The 16,455-nt window shown below is 34.4% G+C and overlaps 1 protein-coding gene across 2 annotated transcripts in view; it reads right to left on the bottom strand.

Moving 5' to 3' along the window:
• Positions 1-80: 80 nt before the first annotated feature.
• The window catches only part of LOC135738158 (uncharacterized), a 30,039-nt gene continuing 13,664 nt past the window's right edge, over positions 81-16,455 (bottom strand). For both annotated transcript variants that reach the window (XM_073816329.1, XM_073816328.1), the window contains 18 exons: positions 16,296-16,442; positions 16,071-16,217; positions 15,749-15,886; positions 15,530-15,676; positions 14,849-14,890; positions 14,490-14,593; positions 11,999-12,063; positions 9,649-9,785; positions 8,820-9,026; positions 8,420-8,623; positions 8,175-8,321; positions 7,909-8,084; positions 7,652-7,822; positions 4,111-5,454; positions 3,927-3,968; positions 2,677-2,733; positions 2,521-2,587; positions 81-1,739 (listed from right to left, as the gene is read on the bottom strand). In XM_073816329.1, coding sequence (XP_073672430.1) covers positions 1,666-1,739; positions 2,521-2,587; positions 2,677-2,733; positions 3,927-3,968; positions 4,111-5,454; positions 7,652-7,822; positions 7,909-8,084; positions 8,175-8,321; positions 8,420-8,623; positions 8,820-9,026; positions 9,649-9,785; positions 11,999-12,063; positions 14,490-14,593; positions 14,849-14,890; positions 15,530-15,676; positions 15,749-15,886; positions 16,071-16,217; positions 16,296-16,442 — 3,416 coding nt within the window. In that variant the 3' untranslated portion in view covers positions 81-1,665. The remainder of the gene's footprint in view (positions 1,740-2,520; positions 2,588-2,676; positions 2,734-3,926; positions 3,969-4,110; positions 5,455-7,651; positions 7,823-7,908; positions 8,085-8,174; positions 8,322-8,419; positions 8,624-8,819; positions 9,027-9,648; positions 9,786-11,998; positions 12,064-14,489; positions 14,594-14,848; positions 14,891-15,529; positions 15,677-15,748; positions 15,887-16,070; positions 16,218-16,295; positions 16,443-16,455) is intronic.

The raw sequence follows: 16,455 nt of genomic DNA on the forward strand, positions 1-16,455 counted from the left end.
ACTGACATTACGGGCTTTTTAGCAAACGGGTCCGTAAGAAAAACTTTAATAGAACAGCTACGCAATTTCGCGTTAAGACGTGCATCGTTTATCTCCACATCTTCATAGCTACGCTCTCCCTGTCAGGCTGGTTGTCGTGGAAACGTGGGGGTGGTCATGAGACGGTAAGAGCTGTCAGAGACCAATGACAGCGCTGACCGTTGTAACATGATGTACGGTGCGGCATTTCGAGTACAGTAAAAAAATATATATGTGAACACGGACCGTACTAACTAAAAATGATACAATGTATTTACGGTGGGTAACATATGTCAAAAAAAAAACACTCGGTACTTATGTAGCCTATGTTGATATTTCCTCAAGCAGACTGACAGGTCTTAATCTATACAGTATACAGATCTATAAAAAAATGCTGTTTTAAGACCGTTTTAAACTATTGTTATACAATTAGGTTAATATGAAGAGACATGACATTAATTGTAAAGTGATAACATTAACATGCAGAACTTTATAACTTTATTATATATTAAACTGTATTTGAACTTTTTAGAACAAAAGAAAAAAATAAGATGGACAACAAAATGGGTAATGATTTTAACAAAACACAATGAATACACTGTAAAAAAATTCTGTGGAAATTACAGTATCACTGGTTATTACTGGCAACCAGCTGCCAGTAACTTACTGTAGATTTTACATTTATGTTATTTACTGGCAACAGTTTGTTCAAAGTTAAATGAACATGAAACATATTCAGTCTTTATTTTCTACAGTAAGTTACTGGCAACCAACTGCATAATTACAGCTAATTTTTTACAGTGTATAGTTTATTCAAGTATCATACTGTAGATGCAGTAAAACATACCACCAATTTTCAACTCATTCCCCGCCAGCCTTTTTTAAAAAGTTGCCCGCCAGCATTTTTTTGTGATTTTCACAAAAGTTCCACAAAATGCTTTTCAGGAAAATTTTCTTCTAAAAATATATAAACATACAAATATATCAAATGAAAGAACAAACCCTTTGCTTTCAAACAAACAATAAACAAAGAAACAAAACGGGAAAAAAACGTTTCATCCTATCTATATCATTTCTCTGCTTATAAACTCTTAAATATGCATATTTTTGGTTACACTTTATTGTAAGGCGTCACTGTTACATGTAATTATATATTTAAGTACTAAGTAATAATCACCAACAACATGTACTTATGTAGGGTTTGGTTTAGGATTAGTTTTATGTAATTATGCATAATTAACTGTTATTACTATAATAATTACATGTAACATGTGTAACAAAGACACTGTAAAATAAAGTGTTACCATATTTGTTGTAGCAAAAAGCTGAAATAATTGCATTTTTGTGAAGGAATTTTTAGAGATCAGATTCAGAACAATTATCAAAACATACAAAGAGTATAAAATTAATAAATACTTTTTTGCTTCAGTTTTTTTTTTACAAATTGGGTAATCTTATGGATAATCGCGGTATTACAGATAACCATGAAACCTCATAAAGAGCACGTTATTTTTTAATGCAAATGTTTTCTCTTAATTGACGAGATAACTCGTCAATGGCGGGGAACGATTTAAAGCAATTATTTTTGAACAGAGAAACTTTTGTAAGCCAAAATCAGTAACAGAACATACAGTAGGATATAGTTTATTAACTTGATGAGACTCCTGTCTTGTTTGATGATGGTCTTGAGAAATGGTTGGGATCAGATACGTGGTAAACATCTGAAAATGGTAATTTATACTGTATGTTATTCACTCGATTACTATTATTGTTGGCAGTACTGACAGTCTATTTAAACGTTTACCTAAATAATACAAGTATCAAAATTGCACTATTGCAGTGACAAATGCTGTCACTCTCTTAAAAAAAAACAGTAACTTAGAATACCTAATATATTATCAACAATGTGAATAATTAAGAATATGCAGCATGAACATTTCCTTTTCCTCAGTAAATGTTTTATTTAAAAAAATATGAAAAATTACAATGACCATGTGAATTATTATAGCATACTATTTTAAAATTAAAAGTTTGTAACTCAACAAAGAGTGTGTTACAATTTATTTAAGGGGTTAACATTAAAGGAACAGTATGTAAAAAATGTATGTAAATGAATCATAAAATGGCCCTGATATGTCACTAGACATTAAGAATTTTTTTTCATTTCAAATACTTATATCACTGACAACTGTGGTCTGGCCAGAATATTGTCATTTAAAAAGTGGAGTTGCAGCCTTCAACTGATGTTTATGTTGTCATGTTGTGTATTGGCCGCCAGTTGTGTGATTGCAGTACCAGTTTTGGCCACAAGTTTTGTGATTGCAATATAAATTTTGGCCACAATCCTACATACTGTTCCTTTAAACTTTACATCATGTTTTACTATTTTTAAAACAAAAATATTTTATTTTTACTTTGATTTAAAATTAATACATAAAATTGCAGTTTTTTATATTATCTTTGTAGTATATTCCTACACAGTTTTAAACATTTTTTACTTACGTTTACGCCGCATCCTTCCAAAGCAACCCAGTTTGACTGAAGAAGATGGTCCTGTAGAAGTAGTGCTCTGTAATTGAGAAATATTAGATATAATATAATAATCAGCCAACATTAAAGGACTAATATTAAGCTCATGAGTGAAGTGTTGCATTTTACCTTGGTACGGTCAGAATTAAGTTTTAGCTTCAACTTTCCTGCCAGTGACTGTCGGACCTGCAACCACAGACAACTTTGTTTAATCCTTAAAAAAAGCCTTTCTTAAAAAAAAAATACAACAAATGAAAAACTGCACATGTGATTAATATGATTTAGTACTTAATGAATCTAATACTAAAATAAATGAAGAGTTTGGCTCCAAAACGCAATAAACGCCATTTTTGAAAAAAATGAGTTACTGCCAAAATCAGTATTATATCAGGTCAGTATTTAAAAGTAAATTCTTAATTTTACGCAAAATCCAATATCCGCTGTTTTATTCTGTCATCTTTTCTCCCTTTTTTCCCAAAACGCAATAAACGCCACTCCTCCCTTTTTACAGAACGCAATAAATCCGTTCCACAAATTACAGCGCACCATTCCACGCAATGTAAACAAACAATGGTGGCGCGTTGAGTACACAGAGTCCTAGTTTTCCTCATCTACTTTGTACTTCGTGATCAACAAACAAACAAAAACAAAATAATACTTTAATAGCATTGATAAACCTGTGGTGGCTTTCTGTGACAGGAAAGAAATGTAAGACATCAACATCTAATAATTTACGCGAGAGGCACTCGGGAGACGATCGCTTGTTCTCCCGACAGCATCTAGCTTCACTCATAGCTAAAACATTGACCTCAGGGGATCTTATGAAAAACTTTCCATAATTTTTCTCAAAGTCAACGAGAATCACAGCTGATCGCTGTGAAAAATGTTAAGCGACGATGTCAAGTATAACCGCGCAGCAATGACAGTGTTCCTAATAGGACAAAGTAAGTGTTCTGATTAATGCCAAGAATGTTTATTTTTTACATCATTCTGTACAACTGTTCAACTTAATGAATATAAAATGGCAAAAATGAATGCACATTTATACATTGATTGAATAGATTCATAGAATTTTGAAAAAAAGTGTCATGGATTTATTGCATTTAGTGGAAAAAATAATTAGTTTTTATAATAAATCATTGAAAATCAAGTTATGGATTTGAATTTTTTATGTTTTTATAACCTAAAGATGCTATGTGTAAGTTTGTAACAGAAAATAGTGGTTTTCATCTTGTCACTTTCTTGGTATAAAAAACACGTTTTTACTGAAATTTGTCAAAATGGATTTATTGCGTTTTGGAACCAAACTCTACAAATATTTGTGCCAATATTTTAGATTAATGCCTATCATGGCATTTAAAAATAAACTTTGAATATACCTTGCTGTCCAGAAGTGTTCCAAACACTAAAACAAAGAAACCCTGTAGCAAAAGAAATTTTTTTGCATTACAAAACATCATTAATGTATAATAATAGATAATACTTACAACTGTATACACTTTCCTTATAAAGGACACATACTGTAACTTTATAATAAACATAAACTGAAACAATAAATGTTACCTGAAATGAATTGAGGATGGCAAACACCACATGAAGGCCATACACATTTGACACCATGGTTCCCACTCCAAATCCCCATGTTAGTCCAAAAATAGGAGTCAGAAAGGCCACACATCGGACAATGACAACAAGGGTGTGTTTCTCATCTGTTTGAGTTGCAGCATTGACATTTCTCCTAACTATTTTATATAAAACCACAATCAAAACCACAAGATTAAAGGCAACAATGGTCAGAGCTGGAATCACAAATGCCAGCAGGGCCTTAGATTCAGACCAGTTCAGCCAACATACATCTCTCGTCCAAATATATCTACCAGCTCCAGCTGTGGATGCGACGGTAATAACCGCTATGAGCAAAGGTGCACAATAACCAACAGTGATCGCAATGCCTATCATTTTAGCCCTTGACATCTGAGAAAAGACCATGGCAGTGCGGTAAAGGAGCAAAAGTGCTGAAGTTAACATCCAGAAGAAAAGAGCCAGGTAAAAAAAGTGAATGAAGAAAACCACTGCACTGCAGGGATTCACCGGTGTAGACTCTCCTGGTTTAGCAATTGCAGCTCCAATGATAAACCAGATGTCTGCGATCAGCAGCGACACAGCGATGTTAACTACAAAGACATGACGCATGTACGCCGTGTCATTTCCTGTCACTGACTTCCATACGATAATCTCAATAATGAGACATAAAACCAAGCTGGCCATTGAAATAGCTACACCAATGTATGTGATATAGGCCAACGCTTTATCATTCATGAAAAATGGTGACATGAGGATTGAAAAAGAGGTTGTGTGGTTGCATTCACATGTAACTTTGCCATTCCCTGAGTGCTTGACTTTACATCCATTGGAATCCCATCGATCCAGATTAAAGTTCCAAAAGACACATTGAGGATTTCCCAGTTGCTCATTTGTAATGTCAAAAGTTAGAGAAATATTATTAACTGTTTGGTTAACCTTTATCACAACCACGTCGCCATTGATCTGGTTTTCGAATGTACTGGTGTCATTTTTAGAAGTATTACGAGTTGGTAGAACATTGTCAAGATTTGAGAAGAATATAAGAGTTACGAAGGTCGGTTCAGGAACGTTTGAAAACATGATCTGCGTAGTTGAGTTTGACTGTTGTGAAGTTGAATTGAATGAGTTGCGTATTAAGGTTCTTTCCAACTGAATGGAGGATTCATTTAAAGCAAAATTCACATCTGACAGACGATTGCTTGTGACCTCAATAGCAAACAAAAGTGCAGTGCTGGTATTTGATGTTGTGTTGCCATTGTTTAATTCTGCCCATGTGTTATTAGTTTGATCTGATACAATAACATCCACTGTTTTAAGATATGTCTGCAAATACAGAAAAATACAGTTAGTAAATTGCTTATACTGCACTAATACATTGTCTGAAATAAAAAAATCACATTGCACACACAGTGCAAACATTATGTTTGTCTACAATTACAATGATTTTGAATTTATGAGTAATCAATGCAGTACTTCTGGTCATTTAAAGGGGACATTTCACAAGACTTTTTTAAAATGTCAAATAAATCTTTGGTGTCCCCAGAGTACGTATAAAAAGTTCTAGCTCAAAATATAGATGTTAAAATTGTCATTTTGTAGGTGTGAACAAAAGTGCCTTTTAAATGCAAATGAGCTGATTTCTGCATTAAATGGCTGTACTAGACCCATCAGACCAGGCAACATTTTTCCAGTCTTCAACTGTCTAATTTTGGATAGCTTGTGCAAATTGTGGTCTCTTTTTCCTATTTGTAGTAGAGATGAGAGGTACCCGGTGGGGTCTTCTGCTGTTGTAGCCCTTCCGCCTCAAGGTTGTGCGTGTTGTGGCTTCACAAATGCTTTGCTGCATACCTCGGTTGTAACGAGTGGCTATTTCACTCAAAGTTGCTCTTCTATCAGATTGAATCAGTCGGCCTATTCTCCTTTGACATCTAGCATCAACAAGGCATTTTCGTCTGGCACCAACAACCATGTCACGCTCAAAATTGCTTAAATCACTTTTCTTTTCCATTCTGAGATTCAGTTTGGAGTTCAGGTGATTGTCTTGACCAGGACCACACCCCTAAATGCATTGAAGCAACTGCCATGTGATTGGTTGATTAGATTATTGCATTAATGAGAAATATAACATGTGTTCCTAATAATCCTTTAGGTGAGTGTAATTTCTGGTAATCTTTGTTTACACAATACTTTACACTATACTATTTTGCTTTGTATATAAAAAATGACATTTTTCACTATCTTACCTCTATTTCTAAATGTAAAGTATTTTTGATAAAGTACACTAAAATTAAAACTTTTGGATAATATCACTTTTTTTATAAAGTTTTGTACATGACTATACTAAAGTTTGCTAATGCTAAGTCTGAACCAACTCTGTGACCTGACAATGTCAACATGTAGCCTCAGTATATATTGCAAGATGATAAACAGTTAACAAAATATATAACAAAATTGGCATTATTGTTTGGTTTGCAGCCTATTGCATGGATCAAACAAGACTAATGTTTTAAAATTACGTACTCCGACATAATGGTCACATTAAATCTCTAACTAGATTGACTGGATACAAATTGAGGTGATTATGCGTATTAATGATTAAATCAACTAACCAATCATAGGCATGAAGACACCAGTAAATGTCCCGCCCCCAAAGTCATCTTGATTGAGTGAGCACTTGTGGTGCAGCTGTGAGAGCATAGAGAGAGTCGAGTGAGCGCTCATTCCAACCTGCAAAGACGCTTTCCGAGTGCGAATATATATATATATATATATATATATATATATATATATATATATATATATATATATATAAAATCCCCTTCTGACACAAAGGAGGCAAATTTCAATGACCTATTTTTTCACATGCTTGCCAAGAATTGGTTACGAAAACTACTGGGTTGATCTTTTTCACATTTTCTATGTTGATGGAACGGGGGACCCAATTATAGCACTTAAATGTGGAAAAGTCAGATTTTCATGATATGTCCCCTTTAAAGTTTTCTTCTACGGTACATGTAGAGGATAAAACTCAATGAATACAGCAAACATAAAGGGGCGGTTTCCTGAAAAAAGCTTATCCTAGACTAAAATGCATGTTTAAGCTGCTTTAATTTAAAAACATCTTGCACTGACATGTCTTAACATATATCAGTGCCATTGTTTTGTCTCAAGATGCACACCAGTATTGTTTTTTGTAAGGGTTGTTTGTAAAAATCAGCCTGATTTCACAAGAATTTGTACATATTTTTCGAGGTTGCTACAGTACGATGTTAATCGTACAGAAAAAAAACGATTTTCATAAAAACAATATCGAAACCCCGCCCCTAACCCCAATGTCATAGGGGTCCAAGGAAATCATAAAATTGGCCACCTCGTAAAATATGTACGAATTGGTATGAGATAGCATTGGTAAAAACTGATTATATTAAGTCCTGAAATAATTGAAATACTGTCAGGAAAACCGCCCATATATGAATACAATATACAGGTATGTGTAAATGGTAGAAGAAAAATGAATTACGTTCATCACAGTCTTATCAATGGTCATGTTTGGTGAAATGTAAGTTATTTGGAGGAGCATATCAACAATTGCTTTGACATCCGAGGCAGACTGTGATATCTCAATGCTGTTCTGCACAGTAGCGTTACTGAGGCTTGCCATAAACCCGGGAATTTTTTCCTCAGTCAAGACCTACATTACCATATAAAAAATTTGCATATATTATACATTTTAAAATGAAAAGTCTTCTTCTAACAAATACATAATTAATCGAGTACCTGAACTTCACTTTGAAGGGATGCAAGAATAGGAAGTACACATTCGATCTGTATCTTCCTCCAGCCACCTGATTGACATTGATAAGTTATGAAGCCTATCCTGCCATTGTCACACAGTCCATTTACTTGTTCACCTATTTGTCCAATTCCAAGTGTTTCATTTGTACAGTCAATTCCTGCAGTCGAAAAATATTAATATAGTAAACATCATCCGAAGCAACAATGACACAAGCAATGATCTGAAGACTGAGAAACTAAAAGCTCACTTTTGTCACTTGTTTGAATGGTGACGCTTTTCCTGCTGTAACTGTAACCTTGTAGCTCTTTCAGGTCTTTGAGTTGACATGTAAAGGTTTCCACACTCCCACAATTTTTTTTCAGGAGCTTATGTTGTAATATGATGCAGTTAGGTTCTGGTTGGGTAAACAGGGAATACAATGATTGATAAGTGTTTTTATAATGTTTTGATGAATAAGTAGAAATATTTATATTGACTGTTTGCATGTTCAACCTGAATTTCCCAATTGATCACCATCAGGAATCCGGTCCCACTCAATACTGTAGAGCGCAGCACAACATTTAATTCGGACAATCTGATCCTTGCACTCAAATACTCGATCAGCGTCAACTTCAATTCTGGGACGTTGTTCAATAACAATGTCTTGCCACTGAATATAAGGTATAGTGTTCCTATTTATGGTGCATGAGTATCTTCCTATTAGTGGATAAATGTTATGTTAATATTATGTCTGTCCGTCCATCTATCAATCCAATAATTTTCATTTAATAATCAGTTTATTTGTTTATAAAGTTTTTAAACCTGATTTTGATACCAATAACTGCATATAAAAGTGCTAAAATCAGCCATTATCTGTTATTTTGTCATGAAAGATATCATAGACAGGACTCACCACTGTCACTTTCACTTGCGTTCTTCACAGTGAGAGTGCTACCTGTGTTACTTTCAATAATTGAATATCTCATAGGATCTAGTGCAGGATTAATCTTATTTACGGTCCATGTTATTGCTCCCGCAACGGACGCTGGGCGTGTACATCTCAGATCCAGCCTTTGCATTGGATATATTTTATTTGTAGTGTTGGCGAGGAGTGCTGGCACTAAAAGAAAAATAAACACTGCTAGTTGAAATATATCCAAAACATGTCACCCATCTTCAATCTTTATGCTCATGTCCAGTGGCAGCTGGTGACTTCTCTTCTGAGGGGCGCAAATTCAAAATATGTGTTCGGAGTATCATGTGAACCATGCGTCCTGTCAAAATATGTGCCTGCTGCACACACTTTTAAAGGGTTTATGATAAAAAAGATGCTCACGTTCACAAAATACTTGCAAGACACTCACACTAAACTCTGATTACAGAAGAGATTACTGTAAGTGAGTATTTGGCAGATGCGAGCGTCTCTTTTATCATAAACGCTTTAGACGCGTATGCAGCAGGCACTTATTTTGATTTTTGATGCAAATGGTTCACATGACATGCCTAACACATATTTTAAAATGACAAACCACAAACATGACAAGTGTATAAATACATGTTGTGAAGAGCTTCGCATCATGCATCCTCAAAAAAGAAGTCACCAGCTGCCACTGGTGCCATCTATAGAAGGTCAAAAATAACAAGCAATCTTTGATAGCCTACGTAACAGCACAAAAAACTATAAATTAATAAACTAGATCATTCAGTAGTAGCATAATAGCTAAGAAAATCACTACCCTTACCACTTTCAGCAAAAGAATTGGGATCCACAGGGAGTCCTGCCTGCTTTAGACCGTTGGCAAGTTGTGTGTTTGCAGAAGTAAAATCAGGGCTGCTAGATGTTGCAGTAATTGTGTAGTCTACTATAATGCTACCAGACCTATGTAAAACACACATTCATAAGAAATGTTCATAAGAAGTTTTACCAAAATATTTGCACATATAAAAAAAACATGTGTGACTCAGTCAAGTTAAAGTTGTCTTATCTAATTATATTATATTTTCACAGAATGTTATTTATGCATGAAGATTTCATGTAGAAAACAGTAAATTACAAAAACTGACTTTAAGGCGGGCGTACACGGTGCGATTTTTGCTGTCGTAGGGGCTCGCATGCGATTTTTTTTCCTCGGGAGAAAATCGTTCATGCTCGTATGGTCGCGGCTCGCACCGTGTGAGAGGAATTACGAGCCGAGCCGAGCAGGTTACGAGCACCTTACGACCTCCCGATAATTTTTAAACATGTCAAAAAAGTTCGGGAGCTGTCGGTATAAATTCGTAGTGTTGGTGCGGGTGTACGAGACGATCTGGCAAAGCACTTGAAGTTGACCAATCAGAATGTACAAAACGCAGAAGAAGAAAGACATATGTAGCACTGCTACCTCAAATATTGATGACTACTCTATAGCTGGCTATGTTTCGCGCACATACACACTCCGGTGACCGGACATCATGACAAATATGTACAGGTCCTTTCAGTGACGACCTCTTGATCAGCTTATTTGCCTGAAAAAAACCTGTCATATGTGTTTTTGTGATGTCGGGTCACAGCTTTGGATGTGTGTGGAAACAGGAGAGAGTGTAGTTGTTTTAGGCTATACCGCTGTTCTGATAAGTGCTACCACAATGCATTAAACGAGGCTTTTTGATATTAAAACTTTTTTGTTTTACTTGTTGATTTTTCTTTACTTGTTAATATGTTTTATCATTATTTACAATGTAAACATAAAATAAGCCAACTAAATTATGTAATAAATACATTTAAAAATTATAAGACTCCGTGCAGAGACCAAATAGTACAGGATGTACAAAGAATGTCGCAATTTTTGTGTAATCCAAGCTGTGCCAAAGTTGCTGTAGTTTCATAAATGATTGGATATTAAAAGAGCTGTCGCGACAGAAAAAAGCAACGGAATGTCCATGTTTAATAGGCTAAGATATGCATTTATTGAGAGAGTACATAAACATGATGATCATATGCGGAGACGATGTTTCCAATCTTATTATGGAGCTTCTGCTTTAACAACTGAGCTTGTTCGGTATTTTTACCCACATATATATTCTTTTACATATTTTCGACCAAAGGAACAAAAGATATAGCCCAGTGTAAGTTATATGGTAGCCTTGTTTTGAAATGATGAGAACATTTAAATGACTAAAAATGTAGGCTATCTCTGAAACTTTATTTAAATAATGATTAATTTGTTTTCATACTATATTTGTATTGCTATGTATTAATTTACATATAGGCCTACTGTGAAAATGCACTATATTAATATGCAATGCCTTCTGTATGGCATTTATTTTTGTGCAGTTACAGCATAAATGCTGCGGTCTCACTTTTACTTCAAGACACCGCATTGACCGAACATTTGCACATAACAAGCCTAGACAATGTGCTTTATATTAAATTTAATTATTTTCGTTTTACAAATTAATATTTGGCTATAGATGTGTTGTCTTAATAATTTAATTATAAAGGGAAAGACGTGTAACGTATGCTTGCGTTTTACCTCATTGCTCCTCATTCTGCATTTACAAATAAATAAATAGGCCCACTGAATGTGTTTTTTGAACGGTCATATTTATAAAAAAGCAACAATATATGTAACATTAATAATAGCAATATAGATATTTACTAGGCATTACAAACATGATATATTAAGACGGTAAAACCGCATATGCGCAAGCACGAACAATCACTGCCAGAGAAATTCCTTCACCGCCACAGAACTAGACCTATATTGCAATTTCGGAATGCATAAATAGAAATACAAAAGAACAGAAATTCCAGGCTGTTTTATATACTAAGCCAATATCTTAACCCTATTCTTTTTGTTTTATTTTTTTGTACATTCTGCCACAACGAAAGGAACCCCCTTTCATCCTCACAGGTGTGAAAATGCTTACGTCAGAATTCGTCAAGTCGTACAGTAAAATCTTGTCGTGTGTGACTGCGTCCGAATTATTTTCGTATAAACTCACTCGTGTCGTGTGCGAGAGCTCACGACGTTCCGACCGTCAGAATTCGCACCGTGTACGCCCAGCTTTAGCTGGAGTTTTACTGACTGCATCACATATTGTAGACCTCACCTGAAATTATTGACTTTTGCGGAACCAGGAATGTAGTCAGGTACAGTTTTGTAACTTTGGTCAATCTGTAACCAAAAGTATATACTTAAGGAAATGTACTACAGTACTCATAGGTATAATGGAAGAACTTTGGGGAATAAAGAACCTTGCACTTTAAGAAATATGATGCCTTAAACTTTGACAGGTGGTTTCCCGGACAGGGATTAATCAAGTCCTAGACTAAAAAATTGTACATGACATATCTTAAAACACATCAGTGCCCTTTGTTTTGCTTCAAAATGCACACAAGTAATGATTTTAGTAAGGCATGTTGGTTAAGCTCTGGAATGATTAACTGAAAAATGTTCGAGAATCAGACACAGTCAATCAATTTAAGTCTAAACTAAAGACATTTTTCTTTTACAAAGCATTCACATAATTTGTCTAGTAAATGTACTGATCCCGCAATTGTACGCTTGTCCGGAACAAAGCATACACATAACTCGTCTGGGTAATATACTTATGTCGCAATAGTTAGCCTGTCTGGAACCGAGCAGAAATTAAACCACAATACTGTATGACAGTTGCATTACATGAGAACGGCCCCTATGCTAATAGGATTTTATTTCACTTTCCCCATCTTGATCCCGAGAACAATGAGACAAACAGACCCAGTTCCTGCTGCCATGAAGGTCATCATACCACTGATCTATTGGCCTTCCTTCAACGTGATGCCCAGCTGATGTCTGACCAACGACGACCAGCTACCCCAGTTTAGTCTACTCATCTGTGTGTGTGTGTGTGTGTGTGTGTGTGTGTATATATATATATATATATATATATATATATTAGGGGTGTAACGATTCATTCGTTTTCTCGATGCATCGATTACAAATCCTGCCGATGCATATGCATCGATCTTGAAACCTGGATTTTTGAATCGTGAATCGTTTGTTTCGATTTTATATTTAACAATCGAATGAATCGTGATTATATAACGAATATGATGGATAATAAAAAATATATAAATAAATTTTAAATTAGTTACATCTGCGACGTAAAATGAGCAGTGGATTACGTCACTACTCTTCAATTTGCGGCGCGCCTGTTTGCTGTCATTTGAATAAACACAGCAGACAGTGCACAAATGGAGGGACACGAAGGAGAACAACGCACCAGCCAACATGAGATCAAAGGTTTGGGATTACTTCAGTTTTCACGAAGTAAATTGAAAGACTGTCCGAAGTCCGTTGCAGTTTGCAGACATTGTAAATCTGAGTTAAAATACATTGGAAATACAACGAACCTTATTAGCAACCATCTCCGCAGATGCCATGCCATTAAGATAGACATACCTGCACTTAAAGCAGCTAGTATTTTAGGGTCAGACGTGAGAAGTGCTACTCCTTTACACACTTTGCTGTATTTACACACTTTGCTGTATTTCCTAAATGTTCAGGAAATGTATGCAATGTTTACAATAAACGTTTATGGTGCATTGAATATGTAGAAGTAGTATTATTTTTCTTGGTTTACTTGCTTTAATGTATTTTGAGTCCTAAGAAGTTAAGCTATTAAACTAAAGTCCTGAATCTAGTTAATGAAAATCTATTAAATGGTCATGAATTTCCCAAATATTTCTTTTATTTGCTCAGATGCAGATGTATACTAATTTATAGAACAGAATCGTTAATATTCGAATCAAATCAAATTTTATTGCTAATCGAATCGAATTGAATCGTTCTGGTTAGCAAAAATCGTTTTTGAATCGAATCGGAAACCTTTGAATCGTGAATCGAATCGATTCGCAGTCTACCCAAAGATTCACAGCCCTAATATATATATATATATAGTATATCCTCTATTGAATCAGCTGTGTCTGGCTCTTTCTCAAGGATTTTTTTCCCTCCTAGGACTTTTTTCAACCCCTGGGGAGTCAGCTGACATTGGCTTAACTTAGCACCCTCTTCTACATTACATTATTACTACGCTCGCTAGTACAGTTTAATCTTAGCCAATGTATTCTGCTGCTTATGTTGTCCATCGATTTTTCTGTGTTTTCTCCTGCATCTATTAATGTAAAGCTGCTATGAAACAATTAACAATTGTGAAAGGCGCTATATAAATAAAATGTAATTGAATTAAAATTAGTTATATTTCCTTATTAAACTAAGCCCTAGTCCTGGTTTAAGATAATCCCTGTCCGGGAAACCACCCCAGAAGTACAATCAAACTGGGTCATTTCAACTTAAGTTTCAATATTTATTTTATTTTATATATATTTTTCTTTCAAATGATTGGACTTCCACTTATCAAATAAAGCACTTGTCTAAAATGTAACTTATTTTTATAAGTTAAAGCAAAATTTGATTTTACCTAAAACTTGTAATATTTGTATTTCATTTGTTGAAGTGAATGGAAAATTAATAATAAGTACCCCATAGTTAAAAAAACCCCACAGAAGCTTATATTTATGGGTACACTGTTATAAAGGTTTTCCATGCATACTTACCATTGGTTGAATTATATTTAAAAGAGCTCTCCTCTCTTCAGTATCACTGGCAAGACTGGTATCGAAAACTTGAACTATTGTCATTGACATTGACATTTTAATTACTGCAAGAAATAAAGTTATTAAGTATGATCTATGCTTTGTTGTGTAGTTGTATACTTTATTTTCCAAATCCTGGTGTACATATTGCAAGACTGATCTGTTGTTTATGTGTGGGTCTGTACTTTTTATTTTACTAAACAGTAAGACATTCATAGAATAACTTTGCAATATTAAAACTAAATGTCAAACATATTTTTGACAGGATTTAAAAAGGTAAACATTACCCTTACACGATTTACTAACTGTATGGTTTGTACCTGATTGTGTTGTTGTTGGTGGTGCCGCTGTTCCGTTTAAGCCTGAAAAAATGAAGGCCTTACAGTTCATATGAATGTGTGGTCCATGTTTTGCAACACTTTCTCCAGCCACATGTTATTGCAATGTAAACCTAGACGGCTACATAATTAGACACTAATAGCGTTTTGAAATATTTCATTAGCTCATTTAACACTTTTAACATATATGAAGTATTAATCAAGATTACTCGCAGTCAGAATCAGAATGAAGTAATCCAGACAACTGTGTAATAACATTAATAACAAAAAACATGGTAAAAATATATTGTTTTTGTTAATAGAAGTTAGCTACACATTAACTAATGTTAATAAATAGAACCTTATTGAACATTTTTTTCAATTCTTTGCAATTCTTTGTATCTGTACTTCATTTTTGTAAATACATACAATACATTAAATATGTGCAAATGATTTCATAGATTGCTGTGTAGTGTACATACTAGCTGATGTTGATGTAGCATTTTCGAGAAAAAACAATAAATAAACAATAGAAATTTACTGAAACAGTATCTGAAATTGAATTATTGTTGACTGTTTACAACATTCCCACATGTACAGACATGTTAAACACACACAAAAAAAACTAAATCTAGGTTTATTATTTATGATCAAACAACACAAAGATCTAAAGCCAAATCTCACCTGTGCATGTGTTATTGATGCCAATGGTAAGATGTGGGAATGTTGCATTAAATCCATGCAAACATGAGCAATTGTAACCTCCATTTACATTTGTGCAGTTGGAATTTGGCCCACAAACAAATGGATTCAGCTGACATTCATTCACATCTGGAAAAAGAATAACACTTTGAAAAAAAATATTCAATACATTTCCAAACAGAGAATATTTATGACACTTACCAGTACATGGGTTACTGCTACTAACAAGTTCATTCTTCCTTGCAACATTGTATCCACTCAAACAAGAGCACGAGTAGTTATTGTAGCAATATGCATTTGGCCCACAAACCAAAGACGAGTTGAGACATTTACTGATATCTGAAATAAAATTAATTATGAAAAACATCACATACTGAGGACAGTCAAGACAACTGCTTCTCATGCACCAGTTTAGTTATAAAAAGATGACAATACTATTGTAAAAACAAAAATTAAAACCACACTAAAAACTAAATGTATTATTAATGATCAGAGAACACAAAGATCTAAAGCCAGAACTCACTTGTGCATGTGTTTTTGATGCTGATGGGGAGATTAAGTAATGTTGCATTAAATCCATTTAAACATGAGCAATTGTAACCTCCATTTACATTTGTGCAGTTTGAATTTGGTCCACAAACAGATGGATACAGCTGACATTCATCCACATCTGCAAAGAGAAAAACACTTTGAAAAAATATGAAATACATTTCCAAACAGAGAACATTTAAACGATTCAAACACTTACCAGTACATGGGTTACTGCTGCTAACGGGTTCATTTTTCCTTGTAACATTATATCCACTCCAACAAGAGCACGAGTAGTTTCTACCGTTGTTGTAACAATATGCATTTGACCCACAAACTAAAGATGAGTTGAGACATTTATTGATATCTGAAATGAAATT

This window comes from Paramisgurnus dabryanus, chromosome 12, assembly GCF_030506205.2.
Source record: "Paramisgurnus dabryanus chromosome 12, PD_genome_1.1, whole genome shotgun sequence".
In the NCBI taxonomy this organism is placed as follows: domain Eukaryota; kingdom Metazoa; phylum Chordata; class Actinopteri; order Cypriniformes; family Cobitidae; genus Paramisgurnus; species Paramisgurnus dabryanus.